This window comes from Arachis stenosperma, chromosome 3, assembly GCF_014773155.1.
Source record: "Arachis stenosperma cultivar V10309 chromosome 3, arast.V10309.gnm1.PFL2, whole genome shotgun sequence".
NCBI lineage: Eukaryota > Viridiplantae > Streptophyta > Magnoliopsida > Fabales > Fabaceae > Arachis > Arachis stenosperma.
The window spans coordinates 12,738,120-12,760,130 of NC_080379.1; the positions used below are offsets into that span (position 1 = coordinate 12,738,120).

Consider the following 22,011-nt stretch of genomic DNA (forward strand, 5'->3'; position numbering starts at 1 on the left):
AAGTTAATTTCGGTGTTTTGAGTTGTGCGGATATTGGCTAAGGTATGATTTTGGTTTCCTTTAGTTAATATGTAATGTTTCGTGAAACTTAGGCTTTAGTGGAGCATAAAATAGGATTGAATTGATGATGAATGTTTATGCTTATTGATGTTGGTGATCAGTGTTGATGAATATTAATATTGATGATGAGTATTGATTATTATTGATATTGATGACAATTGATGATGATTGTGAGTTTCAATGATGTTGAATTGAGGAATAATGATTATAATGGATTTGGTTAATGGTTGATAGTGTTTTGTGATGATTATGTTGATAATGGCATTGATAATAATGATCTAAAAAAATTATTGAGAATGGAATGGTATAGGTAGTTGAATGATTGAGAAAATAGTTGGGGAATATTTGGTATGAGTCTTTGGGTTGTTTCGGGTATGGTTGATTAGGTTTGGTTTTGAGTTTTGGAAAACTAGAGGATTTGAAAATTTTTGGTAAAATCTTGTTATTGATGAAATTTGATGAGACATAACTTGTGTTCCAGATCTTCAATTTTGATGAAATTTAATTTAAATAAAAGTTAGGTCTGAGAGGTTTACGACGTTCAAAGAACGGATGAAAAATGTTAAAACAAAAAAGTTATGCGCGTTTGAAGTTGTGTACAAAAATCTGAATTATGCAACAACACTTTTAAGGATTTTGGGAGCATGCGTTCGCAGATAGTGCACGCGACACGAGAATTAGCCGCTGCCAAGCACTCTCGCGTACGCGACACTGACATGCATACATGAGAATGGCATTTTTTACACGTGTGCGTACGTGGCATGTTGCATGCAACGTGAGCCACCCATTCGGTTTTGAGGACTCGTGTACGCGGATGGAGCATGCGTACACGACCTTGCCATATTTCAACCCATGTGTACACGACCCTTGTTTTGCTGAAAACTTATTGTTTTGAAAGTTTAATAGTTTCTTTAACTTTCTAAACTTCTTTAATTTCTATTTAAGATTCTTAGCTAATGATTAGGCTTTGAAACTAGTGAAGATGGGTTAAGTAACTTAATTAGATATTTTCTGTTAGTGAATTTAGATGACGGTGACTTAGACTTGGGAAGTACTATGGATGGACTAGTTAAGTGAATTGGTGGAGTGCTATATTGACGATGAATTTGAGAAATTGAGAACTGATGATGGTTATGATGAGTTTGGAACTTGGAAAGGAATGATGATCTTGTTGGATGATAAAAATGATCACTGAGATTGATTATATACTATTGATATACTGAGATTGATGAGTCACTATGCATCTGGCAAGGACGGTGGTTAATCTCGCCTGTCGAGGTTGCGGCGTCGACGTAAGAACGGTGGTTAATCCCGCTTATGTTGAGATGTAAGGTCTGAGGCCGAGTATCCCGCTCGCATCCTTTCGAGTCGCAAGAGTGGTCCAGGTATTATATCCCTGGATAGTGGGTCGGACACTATATCCTTGGGGTACTAATTATTCGTGACCGAAAAGCAACATCCCAAGGGGATGTGTCGGGTTGACAGTTGAACCGACAAGTGATATCATGGCCAATAGGACAGACATTCATCATGTGCATCTTTTATGTGTTTGCTTGCTTTGCCTAATTGCATATATTGCCTAAATATATAACATGATTACTTGCTTCTTGAATTTTCTGTTGTAAATGTATATTACTTGTGCTTTACTTGCATGCATTATCTGTGTTTTCTGCTGGGATTGAGGAGGTTTGGTAGACAGTGGCGATGAGATCGGATGAGGATAGGATGGCGAAGGCTATAGGACAACGATGTTTCTATTGGTTTAGAATTCCTTTAAGATAGATAACCCTTTTGTGGTTTAAGTTTTATATTAAGTTGAATCTTTATACCAGTTTGAAGTTCTAGGATAGCTTTTGGCATCTCGGAACCTTATATCTTATCTATTGGGCACTGTTAACCATACTGAGAACCTTCGGTTCTCATACCATATGCTGTTGTTATTTTTCAGATGCAGGTCACAACCCACCTCGGTGAGTTTGTGGATGGTGACAGAGCGGAGGATGATTCTCTTTTGGTCTTTTGATTATTTTGTCGTAGTTATTTTTTCACTTTTGTATATTGTATTTGCTGCCTTAAAGGCGTAACTTTTAGAGTCAGGATATATCTGTTTTAATATTCAAAAATTCTGCTATATTTTGTTATGACTAGCCGGCCTAAATTTCGTAGGCTGTGTCTAGTCCTCTTTTGTATATTATATATATGTAACTTGTTAAACCTATGTATTATGTTCATCTCTTGTTCCTACACGCTTAGTTGTTACGTGTGAATGCTTCGCGCTTTTTTATCTCTGTGCGTTTTTTGCATCTTTGAGCTTTTATTTCTTTATCGGATTTCTAGTGTGTTATATTCTTTGATTATATATTACTGTATGAGTTTTAGAATTGTCGTGATTTTTTGTAGTTCTTTATTTTATGGCTAGAGATAAGACTTATTAGGATGATAAGGTGTTATAATAGCAAATTTTTCTTGCAGCGTCTTTTAATTATAATAGTTACAAACTAATAACCGTAGACTTTGTAAATAATATGAAGAACATTAATTAACACCATACCTATATTTAAGTGATTCAATACAATAACAGGGACAAGATAGGTTCTTCAAATAATTGATACCATGACGAAATCAGTGACGATTATTAGTTAGCACACTTTGATTTGCATGCTCGGTGAACCATATATAATTCAAGATATGTAGCAAAAAGTTGATTTTGTGGCAACAACAAATTGATTATGTTATAATCTTGTCTGCATGTACAAAATCAATAGATTTCTTTATGGTTAAAAATAATGAAACAAACAGAAATGTCCTCAAGTTAATGAGTAATGACTAGTTTGCGTTCTTTGTTTTGTAGTGTGCAAAATTTAAGATTTATGATGTCTTTTCTTCGATGTCCGCCGTGGCTTTACTTTTTTTTTTTTTTATATAAAACTTGTTATAATGTGATTTGTTAAAAACATTTCTTAGTTGCATTGTTAAATTGTCGTGGATTTTTCCCATAATTATGAACACTTACGTTTTGAATGAGATAATAGTTAAATTTAAGGGTGATGAGTTAATACTATATATTTATGTTTTGGATTTTTTTTTGCAATTAACTTATTTTTCTACTAATTTGTTCCATTTGACTACATTTTTAGTTGGTTTTCTAGCAAAACTCTTTCATGATTTATTGGTATACAATGTACTAACAATTGTTGAGAGTAAATTCATTTTTCACAATTTGCTCCCAATGAATTTTTTTAATTTTTTTAAGTTATAATTTGTGAATTATTTTTTAAGTTAAAAAAAATCATTCAAATTATTTTTCTAAATTAATAAAATTAAAATGCATCCCTACAATTTTTTTTTTAATTTGCCTCCCCGTATTTTAAAAAAATAACAGTATATATCATTTTCGGAGAACGGCACAAATACCTGCCTACATTAAATTTTTTAGCCGCCACACATACTCTCTTCATTCTTGAGTCTGAATAATAAATAAATGGATAAATAAATAAAAAGTCATCATCGCTGGCGTCATCATGACGAAATAAGCATAAGTCAAATTAACAAGATGTATAGACGGGAAAGAAAAACCGTCTTACATGTTCTAAGTACATTTTAATTTGAACACATGAAATTGATTATGCCAATCATTAGCCTGCAAACTTGGCAGTTGGCACTCACTTTTCCTAACTCCTTTAGCTAATCTATTTAAAGAAATTTTTTTGTACATAATAACATATTCAAGGGTAAAATGCTTAACAAAATTTTGAGGCTGAACCAATGCATGCACTGCCTTTGTCTTTGTTTGGGTCATAAATTCATAATGGATAGTTGGATACCTCGCTATATATGGAGTTTGGTCAATTAACAGAAGTCAATATTCAAGAGATAATAAAGGAAGGAGAAGAAATTCCACAGTATTATTTGAAGGATTAAAATTAATTATTTATCTAACAATCACTTTATTTAAATATCATCTAAAAATAATTTATTTATCTATTTTGCATTTACAAAAAATATTTGATCTTATATTTAATGGGGTAAAGGACAAATTCATTCCTAACCTTTTAAATTGTAGACTTTTAACTCTCTCAGGATTGGAAAATACAAAACGACCCCTCACCCATCAAAACGCCGTACAAATCGGTCCTCCCGTTCAATTTGGTGTCCAACACATAACGGAATCTGTTTAGCTGGGGCTTATGTGGCGTGTATATGTGCACGTGTCTTCAGGAGGGTGGTAACGGGGCTGACGTGGTGCTAGTGGAGAAAGTAATGGAACATTGTAGTCCTTGGGCACTCAGACGACGTCGTTTCTGGTATGTGTTTTGCAGTGGTGAGTATGCCTTATGAAATATGCCAGTGCTACCCATATCAGTGACAAAGTATTACAAGAAGCCCTAACACTACTAAGCTTTTCCCTCCAAAAAATACAACGCTTCGTCTCCGCATTGTCGTCGTTGCAGTTTCGTGGAGGAGTTTCATATTGAAGCTCCGTGGTTATACCTGCGTCTGCCGTAGAGAGTGGTAAGTACATTGATGTTCAATTGTTCTGCTTATGGCCGTTTTTTGCTATCAATATTGTAGGGTGAGACTAATAGGGATTGTAAGTGATTGTCATATGTGATTAGTTGTGGGGTTAGTCATTCATGTGTTGTTTAGAGAGATTTTGGTGATTTAGATAATAAGGGGTGGTTTTGTGGTTTGTTGTGGATTGAAAATTTTTGCAGATGATTGATGTCTTTGGTGTTCCCGTGTTCCATCATGGGGGTAACTTTTCACAGAAGGCTAGCGGTGAGTTAGTGTATGTTAATGGTCAAGTTGAGAAGTTTTCTCTAATGGACTTGGATTTTGTCAATTTCGGCGATCTGGTCACGATGTTCAAAGGACTAGGATATCAATCCTATAAAGAGGCTTACTGGTATGATCCAAAAAGTAAAGATATGGAGTCAGGGTTGCATGTACTGAGGGGGACGCAGGGATCAACCAAATGCGACAGGCTAAGTTGAGGAACAAAGATACTAAAGAGTTTTACATTTTTTTGACTATCCTGTTGATGAACCTGAGATCGCAGATGATAATTTTGAGGAAAATACTGAGGTTGAGGAAGAAGTCGATCCAAATGACTTGGAGAAGTTGGATGGCTCGTCTACCGCCGATGATAGCACTGATAGTGATGAAGATGAGCCGTATAAACCACCTCCAGCTGGTTATAAAAGTGGGAGTGATACTGGTGAAGATGATGAGGGCAGAAGGGTTAGAGCTGCCAAAGGGAAGAGGAAACATGTGTCTCCATCGTCGAGGAAAAGGGTTGATCCCAATGAGAAGCCAAAAAAACAAGCAACACATGAGTTTAAAAGGCAGAGATTTAAAGCAATAAGGGTGGGCTCAGCTGGTGAAAGTTCCTCAAGGTCTACGGAGCCTGCTAAACAGCCCAGCACTAGTAGGCCTGGAAGTCAGCCCAACAGATCAAAGCCTGCTAGGGAGCCCAGCATAAGGCCAGCCGTTGCAGACTATGTCAGTGATGTAGACACTAATAATGAAGACATTGTGTTTGAGTATGAGTCTGAAGAGCTGCATACCCCTGTCTCATCAGAGGATGAAGGGAACAAACCACACTGGCCTGAGTTTGATGAACACTATGGCTTTAGAGAAGGCAGATTTGAGCTAGGCACAATATTTGCTACAATAGAGATGTTCAAGGAAGTTGTGAAGGATTCGTTTATTACTGAGGGGAGGGAGTTGGTCTGGATTAAATATGATAAGGAAAGGGTCAGAGTTGGCTGCAAGAATGAGAATTGTCCCTGGATTGCTCATCTATCATACAATAAACAGCTGTAGTATTTCCAAGTGAAAACCTATAGGAGTGAACATACATGCGCAAGAGATCTGGGAAGCAACGCAGCTGACCAACACTGGATTAGCAAAAAAGTGGAGAAAAGGATGACCACCCATCCCCATATGAACACACATGAGGCCATTGATTTTTTAAAAGAAGAGTTTGATCTAGTACTACATCCTAAAATAGTTTACAGAGCTGTGAGGGAAGCCAAAGACAGGATCATGAGAAATGAGGTAGAACAGTATTGGAAGCTTAGAGACTATCTAATGGAGATACATAGAAGCAATCCAAGGTCTACTGCGTTGTTGGACGTTATTCCCCAACCACAAGCACCCCCAACATTCGACAAAATGTATATATGTTTCGATGCCTACAAGAGGAGATTTAGGAGTGGATGCAGGCCGTTGATTCACTTGGATGGAGCATTCCTCAAGACCTATCATGGGGGCCAATTGCTGTCTGCTATGGCACAGGATGCTAATAACCAGTTTTATGTCATTGCATTTGCTGTGGCAAGGTCTGAATCGAAAGAGTCATGGAAGTAGTTTTTGACCCTATTACAAGAGGACATTGGAGATGTGCAACAACATGGTTGGAATTTTATGTCCGACATGCAAAAGGTTAGTAAGTCAGATTCTCTATACTTAATTTAAGTACATTTGATGCAAAATGATGAAAGTCCTTCTTGAACCATTCTGTTTCAGGGACTGATGCCTGCATTGAAGGAGATAATGCTGAATGCACATGTGCGCAATTGTGTCATGCACATGTGGAAGAATTTTATCAACCGTTTCAAGGACTTATATATCAGGGAAATTGTGTGGGACTGTGCAAAATGCACAACTGTGGCTGAGTTCAAGATAAGAATGGAGAGGCTGAAGGAAGTTAATCAGGATGTCTGGTCATACCTGATGAAATTTGAACCTGCAACATGGGTAAGGGCCTACTTCAGTCATGGTCCAAAAGTGGACAACCTGACTAACAATATGTGCAAGTCTTTCAACTCCAAGATCACCAAGTACAGGTGCAAGCCTATACTCACAATGTGCGAAGAAGTGCGATGCTACCTCATGAGGCGTATGGTTCAGCACAAGAGACTGATAGATTGCCATCATGTAAATCTTGCACCAGTTCAAGAGAAAAGGTTGAAGAGGCTTGTTAAGCCAAGTAACAAATGGACTGCAGAGTGGATTAGTGATAACGAGCACAAACGATTTGAGGTCACACAAAAGGGATCTAAGTTGGATATGGACCTGATTAAACATACATGTACATGTAACAGATGGCAATTAACTGGTCAGTGTGTAATTTTATTTCTCTAAATGTTTCTTGTTGGATTTGCCTATCTGTTGTTGCTGTTATTTTACTTATGACATTGTTTCTTGTTGGATTTGCTTGCCTACTGCTACTGTAATTATATTTCACTAATTGTTTCTTGTTGGATTTGCCTGCGTGCTACTGCTGTTTCCTTACTTGCATATGTCCAATTGTTATCCTCAATTTGTATATGTCTAAGTTGTATATGTATAATTGTTATCCTTAACTTGTTGGGTTTGCTGGGAAAGGGATGCCATGCACTCATGCAGTTGCAGCAATCAGAAAAAGACATGACAACATGGAAGATTATGTGCATCCATGGTTATGCATGGAATCACTGAAGAAGACTTACGAGCACTTCATTCAACCTGTTACAAGTGAAGAGTTCTGGATACGGTCTGATCAGACTAGGCATGTTGCACCTATCATTAAGTGGCCAATTGGTCGTCCAAAGGTACATAACAGGCAGAAGAACCCAGCAGAAACTGTTATCGAAGGTGAAAAACTGAGGAGAAGTTTCTATGTGACCTGGAGCAAGTGTGGTCAAACAGGGCACAACTATAAGACTTGCAAGGGTGCGCCATCCAACCCAAATTGGAAACCTAAGACCAGAAAACCAAAGAAGAAGACCCAAGACAACCTTTCTTTTGTGGTTATACCACTGTCACAATCAGCACCTGAGACAGAGGTACTTGGCTGGACTAAGGATCTTTATGTCCCCCCAATAACATGTTTAAGGATTTAGTTGTCCATTTTAAAAGTATTACAAGACCTATTTGTATTTTTTAATTTTTCCTCATGGCTTTATTGTCTTTCTTTATGTCAGGGTGAGGAGCATAACTCAGCTACTCCAACCAACCAGAACCATTCTACCACTTCCACAACTCTAGATGTGGCCCAGCAACAACCTGCTCCACAAGTTGCATCTGTGACCACGACTATAGCCCCTGCAAGACAAGATCAGGTTCCATTTAAACCTCCAACTAGAGTTCCAGCAAGGCCATCCAACAAAACATTCAGACCGAAACAACCAATTAGAAGGAAGGGTGATGGCAAACAAAAGGTTCAGAAATCACAGCAGCCAAGTGTGGAAGCAATTGAAGGACCATCTGATGAGACTCTGGCTGCAGCAAGCAATGGAACTAAAAGGATGTTTCAGTTCATCCCCACCCTAGGAGTCAACAATTCCAAAAAATGATGTTGATATTTTATGATTTTGATGTAAAACTTGGATGAAACTTATTTTCGTTTGTTATACATTGTGGTGTCTTTTTGGCAAAATTATGATGCTAAGGTTGTGAACTGTTATCAGACTGCATTTCATGTTTTGTTAGGATTGTAATCCTTCGAACTTAAACTTTGGTTCAATGTTAAATGATCCAAACTATTTAATGTCTTTTTCATTCTAATCCCATCAACATCATATTACATATACCCACCCAACTCCAACACGTTACAGCAACAGCATATCATCATTCATCAAAGGATAATTTAATACAACACTTGTGTTCCAAAGGCGTAATTTAAATTCCTTTTCCACTTTTCAGCCAAGTTTGGCAACAACAGAACCCAAAATTACACTAATCACAACAACAATAACCAAATACAAATTAACATTCTTCTTCCTCTCTAGATGCAACATCTTCTCCAAATCAGTGAGTCTCTGTTCCACTACCTTCTTCCTAAGATACAGTTTCAGATCATCAACCTCGTTCTCAGTCATAAACTTGTCCAGAACTCTTACTGTTGAAACATGGTCATCCAGCCATAAGAAAACTTGCAATGACTGGGATTTTTCAGCTACATATTCATCATGGCAAAACCAAAAATCACCAACTTATAATCAAAATAAATAACTTCTTCTTATGCCGGTATAATCAAAATCAATCAAATAAAACCACCAACTTACCCTAAAGAATGGACATCCAAAGAACAATCTGTTGGGGTTCGTCGTCGTCCTCGATTTGTACAATATGGCGTACACTCCACATCTACATCTCGGAGCAATGTCGTTTTTCTCCTCTGCAGCTTCCACGCATTTCACGGTCGACGGTAGTGGAACGCGTCTTACGCTGGATGAAGCTCCATCGCTGGCCATTTACCACTCCGCATTACCACCCCCAAGCTCTCACACAAATTACAACGGCTATGGCGACAGGGTTCCATTTGAAGAAATAGGGCACACACCAGAAACAACGTCGTCCGAGTTCCCAAGGACTACAATGTCCCATTACTTTCTCCACTAGCACCACGTCAGCCCCGTTACCACCCTCCTGAAGATACGTGCGCATATACACGCCACATAGGCGCCAGGTAAACAGATTCCGTTACGTGTTGGACACCAAATTGATCGGGAGGACTGATTTGTACGGCATTTTGATGGGTGATGGGTCGTTTTGTATTTTCCAATCCTGAGGGAGTTAAAAGTCCACGATTTAAAAGGTCAGGGATGAATTTGTCCTTTATCCTATTTAATTTATGATGTTAGTTGTAATCCCGCATCTAACTAGTGTGATATATGTAACTAAAGTTTAAAAAATTGAATCGATCCTTGACAAAAAAAAAAGCAAAGAAAATTAAATTGATCATCGAACTAGTAAGGTCAGAGATTCAAAGGTTCGACCAAAATTTAACTGAAATTGAACTGAATATAATAAAATAATCAATTTATAAATAATATATATTTTTTAGAAAAATTGATTTTTTTTACAATTTATCATTTTAAATCAATTGACTGCTAAAAAATAAACCAATTCGGTTGATTAAGTGTTCTTTTTGGTTTTTAACTGATTTGTTGTCAAGCGATTTTTATCTTAAATTAGACCGATCTGATAATTGATCTACAGTTAACTAAGTCAAATCGACCGATTCAGTCTAATTCTCAAAATCATGCTTATAACCTAACATGAAAAGACAAAAAAAAAACTGAAAAAAAAAAGAAAAACCAAAATCTCTCCCATACTTAAACTTAGAACCTTCTTAATGATTATTGAAGTCCTTTATTCACCTCATTTATTTGTTACTACTATTGAATATAATAGAAGTCTCCAATTTTCATTTTTATTAGGAAAAAAAATTCCTTAAAACAAAGATGTTGATAAAATAGTAAAATAATAATCATCTTTAAATTTGTAATATTTATTATTTATGAGTCTTACTATCTTAATTCAAGAATAATTAGAGTATCACTTTATTATTTTACCAAATTTAGTACTTTAGAGGAATTTGATCGATTTATTAGTATTGTTGGAAACAACATTAACAATGCTTTAATTTTGGTGGAGTGAAGTGGCCGATCGCACCATCAATGGTATAATCTGAAAATTGGATGGATTTCCATCGGTAAATTTAATGAGAGTAAAGGTAAAAGATAAAAATACATGTAAAAAAATAGAAATAAAAAATAATAAAGACAATTATATATATAAAAAAATCAATATTCATATATAAGATTAGAGTTTCAGTTAGGAGAGAAGACATCAAATACATATATTTCTTGCATATTTATATGTCACTGTGTCTATTGAAAATTTGTGTCTTAATAAAACTATGAAAGAATAAGAAAAGTGAATATAAATGTTCACTACAACACTTCCGATATTTAGTGGCAGTTATGCAGCAATATTTCGGCGGTTTTTAACCACCGCTAAACATTTTGTAGCGGATTAATAACAGCTCAAAGATAGGTCGCGGGTAGACAGTTAGCGACGATTTATGGTAACCACTGGAATAACCAACGTGAAATCAAGTTTTGGTTTTGCGGTGACTTTCAACCGCTATTATATTTGGTTACAAACTGACTTTCATTTTAGCAGTGGTTTGTAACTACCGCTAAATAGGGCGTACGTAAAATGGCATTTATTTTGTGGTAGTTAAAAATCGCCGCCAAATTGATTATTCCTGATTTTTTTGTTATTTTGTGTCTTTTATTTTGTCTGTTCTTTAACTTTAATTTATTAGAAAGTAATTAAAATAAAGAACTTTTAATCAAATAAAAGTACAAAATACCATAAAGAACAAATATATATATACAAAAATAACATATATAATAAAATTGTCATAAGTGCATTATTACTTATAAATTAAAATGAGGTAATGTCAGAAAAATAAACATTTAACACTAAAACAAATTAATATCAACAGTATCTACTTCAGTTGACTCAAACTCATTATTTTTGTTACAAGTCATGATTGCCAAAAGAAGATGGGCTTATGCGCGATGAAGTCGATGTACTCCCCAAAGAATCCAGATCTACAGCAACCTCAGGTGGCAAATTGTCTCCTTGCTATCAGATTAGATATCTCAGAAGATTCTCCATCGTCTGTCTCTTCACCTTTTCTTCTGTTACCTCAACTTTTAATTCCGTAATCGTCCTCTGATACTCTTCAATTTGCACACTAGAATCCGATTGTTGTGCAGTACTGCTACAAAAAATTTGGGTGGGACATGGTCCAACACCTAAGGCATGAACTCATCTTGAGTGCTCTTTTCCAAAAACTTGTGCAAGCGAATCATTTTGTGAAAGCTGCTTAAAGGATTCATCTTGGCTCTTAATATTCGCAATCACTTCCTATAGATATACCAGAATTCAGGTTATAATGATTTAAAATTACCGTGATGAATGCAATAAGAGAAGTTGAAAACTTTAAAACATTACTTACACACCAATATTACTTTAAAACATTACTTACACATGCTCAGCTGAGATGGTTGGGGTTTAGCTTGTGTTAAAGTTTGAAAGGGAGAAGACTCACTTGATGAGATGGACGTTTATACTAGGTGAGGGTTTAAGAGTTACGCTCATGTTGGGGCATATGGTAAAAACAGAAAATGCTTAGAATTAGGACGAGATCAAAACGAAATTTGACCTATTAATTTAATATTTATAGTTTCAAATCATTTATTTTTCTTTTCATATCATGTTAAATTTGTATTATTAGGCACATGTGTTCCTTTATTTTTGCCCCAATTATCTTATTTTTCTAATGAATTAATTTAACAATATTAATGATGTCTTCTTTTTAAATATTAAATTAAATCGCTTGGATATTTTATACGGACTTAAATGTTACGTAAATTAGTAGATAGCATCGATTTAATTTGGCTTATTTATTAAACTAATCCGTTATAAAAATCTGTGCTTCTAAAAGCTATATAAAGATGTCACTTCACTTTAATAAACTTTACTGATGAACAATAAAATCACGTTTACACATTTTTTCTGGCTTTATAAATAGTTTTTAGAGAACAATTATACGCATCTGCTATGCACCTCACCTCCGTGATTGGTTTCTTTCTTCATGTTTTAATATTTCTGTCTTATATTTTTTTTTGGTTTTACACCCTGAATTTCCTGTACTTTTTACTGGATTTTTTAAGGCCTCAATTTTCACAGCAATAGGCAGTTGAATGGATCTTCGACCAAGTAAGTAAACATTTATCTGACACTTATACATACATACATACATACATACATACATACATACATACATACATACATACATATATATATATCATTTGACACACCATTTTATAGTTGTTCTAATTTTAATCTAATTTTAAATTAATTTTAAAATATTTTTCACCCACTACAAAAAGTAGACAGTCTTGGACATTATATATATTTCTTTCTTCAACATTAGTCTTCCTCTTAAAAAATACATAATTCTTTAATTTGATTTTTATCCTTATATTAGTAGAAAAATTAGAATATATAAAATATTAAATATGTAACAGAAATTGTTATTACAATAATAAATATTAAAAATTATAATGTACGCTAATTGATCATTTAAATTTTTTTACTGATAAAAGTTTCAATTAAGAAAATAAAAAATATAAAATAATATTAAAAATGATAAAAAAAATTATCTAATTTTTTAAAGATAATACATGAAATTATAATTGTTTAAAATTTAGTTTGGAACTTAAAAGATTAAAACTTTGAATATTATAACATCAATTTTTAGTGAATATCTTAATTTTGTATCTAAAAAGTTAATTTAAAAATTAATAAAATTTAAAATAATATTAAATTAAATTATTGCCAAAAACTAATTATAAAACCCGTTATAGTCCAATATATTATTTTTTTTTGTTCAATGTGTCAGACTTCAATTAGATAAAAAGACCAAAGCCTAAAACTCATTATACTAAATTTGGCATAAAATGTTACCAAGTGAATGAATAATGTGAGTTTTGAACACATAAATGACTTTACTATAAACTAAGCCAACCAAATTAGCTAAATATTATATTTGAAGAAGCATTACTCAAAACAATAACATATAATCATCGTAATTTTAAAATCAAAATACAGCAACAGCAGAGTAACAAATCGTCAAATCTATTTTTAGAAATATTTCAAAATGAGCAACAGAAATTAAAATACAACAATAGAATAACAAATCCATCTTTAGAAATGATTTCACCAACAGGTATCCAAAATCAATTATTTGAATGGGTTCACATTTAGAACAGACTCAAGTCAATCAACATTGCATAAAAGGAAACAATCAAACAACACAAAACCCTGAAACCAGTGCGATTAACCTTCGACGAAGAGCAAGACGACGGCAAGTAGCTGGAAGCCTCGGACAGAGACGCTGATGAGCGGATAATTTATACGCTTTTTGGCATTGTTTTTAGTATGTTTTTAGTATGTTTTAGTTAGTTTTATTATGTTTTTATTAGTTTTTACTTAAAATTCACTTTTCTGGACTTTACTATGAGTTTGTGTGTTTTTCTGTGATTTCAGGTATTTTCTGGCTGAAATTGAGGGACCTGAGCAAAAATCTTATACAGAGGCTGAAAAGGACTGCAGATGTTGTTGGATTCTGACCTCTCTGCACTCGAAGTGGATTTTCTGGAGCTACAGAAGCCCAATTGGCACGCTCTCAATTGCGTTGGAAAGTAGACATCCTGGGCTTTCCAAAAATGTATAATAGTCTATATGCCCGAGATTTGATGGCCCAAACAGGCGTTCCAAGTCAGCTCAAGTTTTCTGGCGTTTAACGCCGGAACTGGCACAAGAATGGGAGTTAAACGCCCAAACTGGCACAAAAGCTGGCGTTTAACTCCAAGAAAAGTCTCTACACATGAAAGCTTCAATGCTCAGCCCAAGCACACACCAAGTGGACCCGGAAGTGGATTTTTATGACATTTACTTATCTTTGTAAACCCTAAGCTAATAGTTCTCTACAAATAGGACCTTTTGCTATTGTATTTTCTATCTTTAGATCTTTGAATCTTTTGATCACGTTTTGGAAGGCTGGCCATTCGGCCATGCCTAGACCTTGTTCTTATGTATTTTCAACGGTGGAGTTTCTACACACCATAGATTAAGGTGTGGAGCTCTGTTGTACCTCGAGTATCAATGCAATTACTATTGTTCTTCTATTCAATTCGGCTTATTCTTGTTCTAAGATATCACTTGTTCCTCAACTTGATGAATGTGATGATCCATGACACTCATCATCATTCTCACCTATGAACGTGTGCCTGACAACCACCTCCGTTCTACCTTAGATTGAGTGGATATTTCTTGGATCCCTTAATCGGAATCTTTGTGGTATAAGCTAGAATTGATAGCGGCATTCAAGAGAATCCGGAAGGTCTAAACTTTGTCTGTGGTATTCTGAGTAGGATTCAAGGATTGAATGACTGTGACGAGCTTCAAACTCCTGAAGGCTGGGCGTTAGTGACAGACGCAAAAGAATCACTGGATTCTATTCCAACCTGATTGAGAACCGACAGATGATTAGCCGTGCTGTGACAGAGCGCGTTGAACATTTTCATTGAGAGGACGGGACTATAGCCACTGACAACAGTGATGCCCAACATACAGCTTGCCATGGAAAGGAGTAAGAAGGATTGGATAAAGACAGTAGGAAAGCAGAGAGACGGAAGGGACAAAGCATCTCCATACGCTTATCTGAAATTCTCACCAATGAATTACATAAGTATCTCTATCTTTAGTTTATGCTTTATTCATCAATCCTCCATAATCATTTGAATCCGCCTGACTGAGATTTACAAGATGACCATAGCTTGCTTCATACCAACAATCTCTGTGGGATCGACCCTTACTCGCGTAAGGTTTATTACTTGGACGACCCAATGCACTTGCTGGTTAGTTGTGCGAAGTTGTGATAAAGAGTTGAGATTGCAATTGAGCGTACCATGTTGATGGTGCCATTGATGATCACAATTTCGTTCACCAAGTTTTTGGCACCGTTGCCGGGGATTGTTCAAGTTTGGACAACTGACAGTTCATCTTGTTGCTTAGCTTAGGCATTTTTCTTCAGAGTTCTTAAAGAATGAATTCTAGTGTTTCAAGGTGATGTTCTTATCATCACCAAAGCTGATTGATTCTCATCAAGTTAGCTCTTGAATGCAATGTCCTACTGAAGCTTGGTTAGCCATGTCTAATTTCTTTAGACTGAAGCTTTAGACTAACATTGCATGATTCCTGGAATTCTCATTAAGAATTTTGATATCTTTATTTTCTTTTCCACTTAATTTTCGAAAAATAAAAAAAAATTACAAAATCATAAAAACCAAAAATATTTTATGTTGAGTCTAGTGTCTCATTTTAAGTTTGGTGTCAATTGCATGTTTCTTTTCTTCTTGCAGTTTTCGAATTCATTCATGTGTCTTCATTGATCTTCAAGTTGTTCTTGATGATTTCCTTGTTTTGATCTTTAAATTCTCTTGTCTTGAGTGTTTTGTTGTTTTTCATATGCACTTTCAATTTGTTAGTGTCAATAGTATACAAACTGCTAAGTTTGGTGTCTTGCATGCATTGTTTATTTGATTTTAGTTGCATTTTGATTATTCCTCATCATTAAAAATTCAAAAAAAATTTTAATTTGTGTCTTTTCAAGTCAATAATACAGAGAATTGAAGAATCAGAACATACAGCAGAGGAATTACACAGAAAAAGCTGAGCGTTCAAAACACCCAATGAAGAAGGAAAACTGGCGTTTAAATGCCAGCCAGGGTACCTGGCTGGGCATTTAACGCCCAAAAGGGTAGCATTTTGGGTGTTAAACGCCAGAATGGATACCATTTTGGGCGTTTAACGCCAGGATGGCACAAGAAGGAAGATTTTGTTTTTAATTCACTTTTTTTTTTCAAGTTTTCATAATTTTTCAAAATCAAATCTTTTTCAAATCATATCTTTTCAATCATATACTTTCAAAATCAATTTCTTTCCATTTTCAAAAATACTTGCTAACAATTAATGATTTGCTTCAACATTTCAAGTATGTTGCCTTTTCTGTTGAGAAAGGTTTAATGTCTGAATCATATCTTTCTTGTTAGCCAAGTCATTAATTTTCAAAATCAAATATTTTTAAATTATTTTTCAAATCATATCTTCTCAATTATATCTTTTTAAAACCACAACTTTTCAATCATATCTTTTTAATCACATCTTTTTCAAAATAGTTTTCAATCATATCTTTTTGATTTCTAATCTCAAAATCTTTTTTTTTCAAAAATCACTTTATTTCTTTCCCAATCATATTTTTCGAAAATCATTCTTCAATTTTTCAAAAAAATTTTCAAAATATTTTAATTTATTTTCGAAAATTCTTCCCCTCTTCTCACATCCTTCTATTTACTTCTTCTACCTCCTCCTTCTATTCTTCTTTTCCTCTGACACCTCAAGGAATCTCTATACTGTGACATAGAGGATTTCATATTTTCTTGTTCACTTCTCTTTCATATGAGCAGGAGCAAAGACAAAAGCATTCTTGTTGAGGCTGACCCTGAACCTGAAAGGACCCTGAAGCGAAAGCTAAGAGAAGCTAAAGCACAACTCTCTGTAGAGGACCTAACAGAAATCTTCAAACAAGAAGAAGACATGGCAGCCGAAAACAAAAACAATGCCAACAATGCAAGGAAAGTGCTGGGTGACTTTACTGCACCTACTCCCGACTTTTATGGGAGAAGCATCTCTATCCCTGCCATTGGAGCAAACAACTTTGAGCTTAAGCCTCAATTAGTTTCTCTAATGCAACAGAATTGTAAGTTCCATGGACTTCCATTGGAAGATCCTCATCATTTTTTAGCTGAATTCTTGCAAATCTGTGACACTGTCAAGACTAATGGGGTTGACCCTGAGGTCTACAGAGTTATGCTATTCCCTTTTGCTATAAGAGACAGAGCTAGAATATGGTTGGACTCACAACCTAAAGAAAGCCTGAACTCTTGGGAAAAGCTAGTCAATGCCTTCTTGGCAAAGTTCTTTCCACCTCAAAAATTGAGTAAGCTTAGAGTGAAAGTCCAAACCTTCAGACAGAAGGAAGGTGAATCCCTGACAAACCCCAATTTGAGGGTTTATCTTGTATTGAATTTAGGGTATTTTGATAACCTTTTGTCACATTTAGCCTATGAATTGGCATGGTTTTGTAATCTCTCCCGTATTTGTACCTAAGTGTAAAAACATGCTTTTTAAGCCTTATTTTGATGAATTCTAGTTTCTCTTTGATTCCATAAGATGCCTTGATATGTTTGCTAGTAATTTCAGGATTGGAATAGGCTAGGCATGGATCAAAGGAAGCAAGGAAGGAAGCATGCAAGTGGAGAGAAGCATAAAAAGTCAAAGAAGCAAAGTCAGCCATGCACGCGCACGCGCACAAGGCGCTCGCGCGCACATTGCAAAACAAGCCAGGGACGCGCACGCGCACCGTGCGCACATGCGTCGATGACGGCACATGACCTCACTAATGCAACACGTGCCTGGCGATTTGAGAGGGTTTCTGAACCCATTTTTTGGCGCCAATGACCAAGGGAAAGGAATATAAGGATGAAGGATTAAGGGGAAGGCATCATGAATTTTATCACTCACCACTTTTATCACTCATACATTAGTTTTAGGATTAGTTTAGAGTTTTAGAGAGAGAACCTCTCCCTTCTCTCTAGAATTAGGATTAGGTTTAGTTCTTAGATCTAGGTTTTAATCTTTGCTTTCTTCTACTTCTATCCTCTTAATTCCTTGTTGTTACATTCATCTTCCTTAATTCTTTTGTTGTAATTTCCTTTATGTTGTTCTTAGACTTTGTTGTAGATCCACTTTTGTTCCTTCCTTTCTCTTTCAATTCAATAAAGGTAATTCATAATAATTGTGTTCCTTTTGATTTGTGTTGTTAATTCCATCCAATGATTGTTGTTTGATTTTATTCTTGTTGTTGATTTACTATGTTTTCCTTTTATGCCTACCAAGTGTTTGATGAAATGCTTGGTTGGATTTTAGTGTAGGATTTGTTCCTCTTGGCCTAGGTAGAGTAATTAGTGACTCTTGAGTTATCTAATTCCTTTGTTGATTGATAATTAGAAGTTGCTAATTAATTTGAATATCTCTAAAGCTAGTCATTCCTTTAGGAGATGACTAGGGCTTGAGGAATCAAATTGATTCATCCACTTGACTTCCCTCCAAAGCTAGAGGTTAACTAAGTGGTAGCAATGAACAATTCTCATCACAATTGAGAAAGGGTAACTAGGATAGGATTTCTAGTTCTCACATCTTGCCAAGAGCTTTGTTAGTTGTTAGTTTATTTCCATTACCATTTACTTTCATGCCTCTTATCCAAAACCCCAAAATAACTCAACCAATAACAAAACACTTCATTACAATTCCTAGGGAGAACGACCCGAGGTCTAAATACTTCGGTTTATAAATTTTAGGGGTTTGTACTAGTGACAAACAACTTTTTGTATGAAAGGATTATTGTTTGGTTTAGAAACTATACTTTACAACGAGATTTCATTAGTGAAATTCTAAACCGTCAAAAATCCAATCATCAATCCCTCTATGAAGCTTGGGAAAGATACAAATAATTGATCAAAAAGTGTCCCTCTGACATGCTTTCTGAATGGAGCATCATAGGTATCTTCTATGATGGTCTGTCTGAACTGTCCAAGATGTCATTGGACAGCTCTGCTGGAGGATCTCTTCATCTGAAGAAGACGCCTGCAGAAGCTCAAGAGCTCATTGAAATGGTTGCAAATAACCAATTCATGCACACTTCTGAAAGGAATCCTGTGAACAATGGGACGAATCAGAAGAAAGGAGTTCTTGAGACTGATACTCTGAATGCCATACTGGCTCAGAATAAAATATTGACTCAGCAAGTCAATATGATTTCTCAAAGTCTGTCTGGAATGCAAGCTGCACCAGGCAGTACTAAGGATGCTTCATCTGAAGAAGAAGCTTATGATCCTGAGAACCCTTCAATGGAAGAGGTGAATTACATGGGAGAATCCTATGGAAACACCTATAATCCTTCATGGAGAAATCATCCAAATCTCTCATGGAAGGATCAACAGAGACCTCAACAAGGTTTCAACAACAGTAATGGTGGAAGAAACAGGTTTGGCAATGGCAAGCCTTTTCCATCATCTTCTCAGCAACAGACAGAGAACTCTAAGCAGAGCCACTCTGACTTAGCAACCATGGTCTCTGATCTAATCAAAACTACTCAAAATTTCATGACTGAAACAAGGTCCTCCAGTAGGAATTTGGAGGCACAAGTGGGACAGCTGAGCAAGAAAATTACTAAACTCCCTCCTAGTACTCTTCCAAGCAATACAGAAGAGAATCCAAAAGGAGAATGTAAGGCCATCAACATGGCCGAACTTGGAGAGGAGGAAGAGGCAGTGATCGCCACTGAGGAAGACCTCAATGGACGTCCACTGGCCTCCAATGAGTTCCCTAATGAGGAACCATGGGAATCTGAGGCTCATAATGAGACCATAGAGATTCCATTGGATTTACTTCTGCCATTCATGAGCTCTGATGAATATTCTTCCTCTGAAGAGGATGAAGATGTCACTGAAGAGCAAGTTGCCAAGTACCTTGGAGCAATCATGAAGCTAAATGACAAGTTATTTGGTAATGAGACTTGGGAGAACGAACCTCCTTTGCTCACCAAAGAACTGGATGACTTGACTAGGCAAAGATTACCTCAAAAGGGACAGGACCCTGGAAGGTTCTCAATACCTTGTACCATAGGCACCATGACCTTTGAGAAGGCTCTGTGTGACCTAGGGTCAAGCATAAACCTCATGCCTCTCTTTGTAATGGAGAAGCTAGGGATCTTTGAGGTGCAAGCTGCAAGAATCTCAATAGAGATGGCAGACAACTCAAGAAAACAAGCTTATGGACTTGTAGAGGATGTTCTGGTAAAGGTTGAAGACCATTATATCCCTGCTGATTTCATAGTCCTAGAGACTGGGAAGTGCATGGATGAATCCATCATCCTTGGCAGACCCTTCCTAGCCACAGCAAAGGCTGTGATTGATGTGGACAGAGGAGAATTGATCATTCAAGTGAATGAAGAATCCTTTGTGTTTAAGGCTCAAGGATATCCTTCTGTAACCATGGAGAGGAAGCATGAAGAGCTTCTCTCAAAACAGAGCCAAACAGAGCCCCCACAGTCAAACTCTAAGTTTGGTGTTGGGAGGCCACAACCAACTTCTAAGTTTGGTGTTGAACCCCCACATTCAAACTCTAAGTTTGGTGTTAGGAGGTTCCAACATTGCTCTAAATATCTGTGAGGCTCCATGAGAGCCCACTGTCAAGCTACTGACATTAAAGAAGCGCTTGTTGGGAGGCAACCCAATGTTATATTTATCTATTTTCCTTTGTTATTTTATGTTTTCTGTAGGTTGATGATCATGGGAAGTCACAAAATCAATTGAAAAAGCAAAAACAGAATGAAAAATAGAAAGAAAAATAGCACACCCTGGAGGAAAACCTTGCTGGCGTTTAAACGCCAGTAAGGGCAGCAATTGGGCGTTTAACGCCCAGTCTGGCACCATTCTGGGCGTTTAACGCCAGAAAGGGGCACCAGACTGGCGTTTAACGCCAGGAATGGGCATCAAGCTGGCGTTAAATGCCAGAAATGGGCACCAGCCCGGCGTTTAACGCCAGGATTGGCAGAAAGAGCAATTTTGCTCGCCACTTGGTGCAGGGATGAATTATCCTTGACACCTCAGGATCTGTGGACCCCACAGGATTCCCACCTACCCCACCACTCTCTTTCTTCTTCTTCTACTCTCTTCTTTCTTCTTTTGCTCGAGGACGAGCAAACTTTCTAAGTTTGGTGTGGTAAAAGCATTGCTTTTTGTTTTTCCATAACCATTTATGGCATCTAAGGCCGGAGAAACCTCTAGAAAGAGGAAAGGGAAGGCAAAAGCTTCTACCTCCGAGTCATGGGAGATGGAGAGATTCATCTCAAGGGTGCATCAAGACCACTTCTATGAAGTTGTGGCCATGAAGAAGGTGATCCCCGAGGTCCCTTTCAAACTCAGAAAGAGTGAATATCCGGAGATCCGACATAAGATCCAAAGAAGAGGTTGGGAAGTTCTTACCAACCCCATTCAACAAGTGGGAATCTTAATGGTTCAAGAGTTCTATGCCAATGCATGGATCACCAAGAACCATGATCAAAGTGTGAACCCGGATCCAAAGAATTGGCTTACAATGGTTCGGGGGAAATGCTTAGATTTTAGTCTGGAAAATGTAAGGTTGGCATTCAACTTGCCCATGATGCAAGGAGATGAACACCCTTACACTAGAAGGGTCAACTTTGATCAAAGGTTGGACCAAGTCCTCATAGACATTTGTGAAGAGGGCGCTCAATGGAAGAGAGATTCAAGAGGGAAGCCGGATCAACTGAGAAGGCATGACCTCAAGCACGGGGCTAGGGGATGGTTGGAGTTTATCCAACGCTCAATCATTCCCACTAGCAACCGGTCCGAAGTTACTATAGACCGGGCCATCATGATTCATAGCATC

At 36.4% G+C, this 22,011-nt stretch overlaps 1 protein-coding gene across 1 annotated transcript; it reads right to left on the reverse strand.

Annotated features, from left to right (window-relative positions):
• Positions 1 to 8,747: 8,747 nt before the first annotated feature.
• LOC130965506 (uncharacterized) lies at positions 8,748 to 9,302 on the reverse strand. The gene is made up of 2 exons (XM_057890264.1): positions 9,114 to 9,302; positions 8,748 to 8,990 (listed from the first exon to the last, which is right to left on the reverse strand). The coding sequence occupies exons 1-2, from the start codon at positions 9,300 to 9,302 to the stop codon at positions 8,748 to 8,750; spliced, it is 432 nt and encodes a 143-aa protein (XP_057746247.1).
• Positions 9,303 to 22,011: the final 12,709 nt, after the last annotated feature.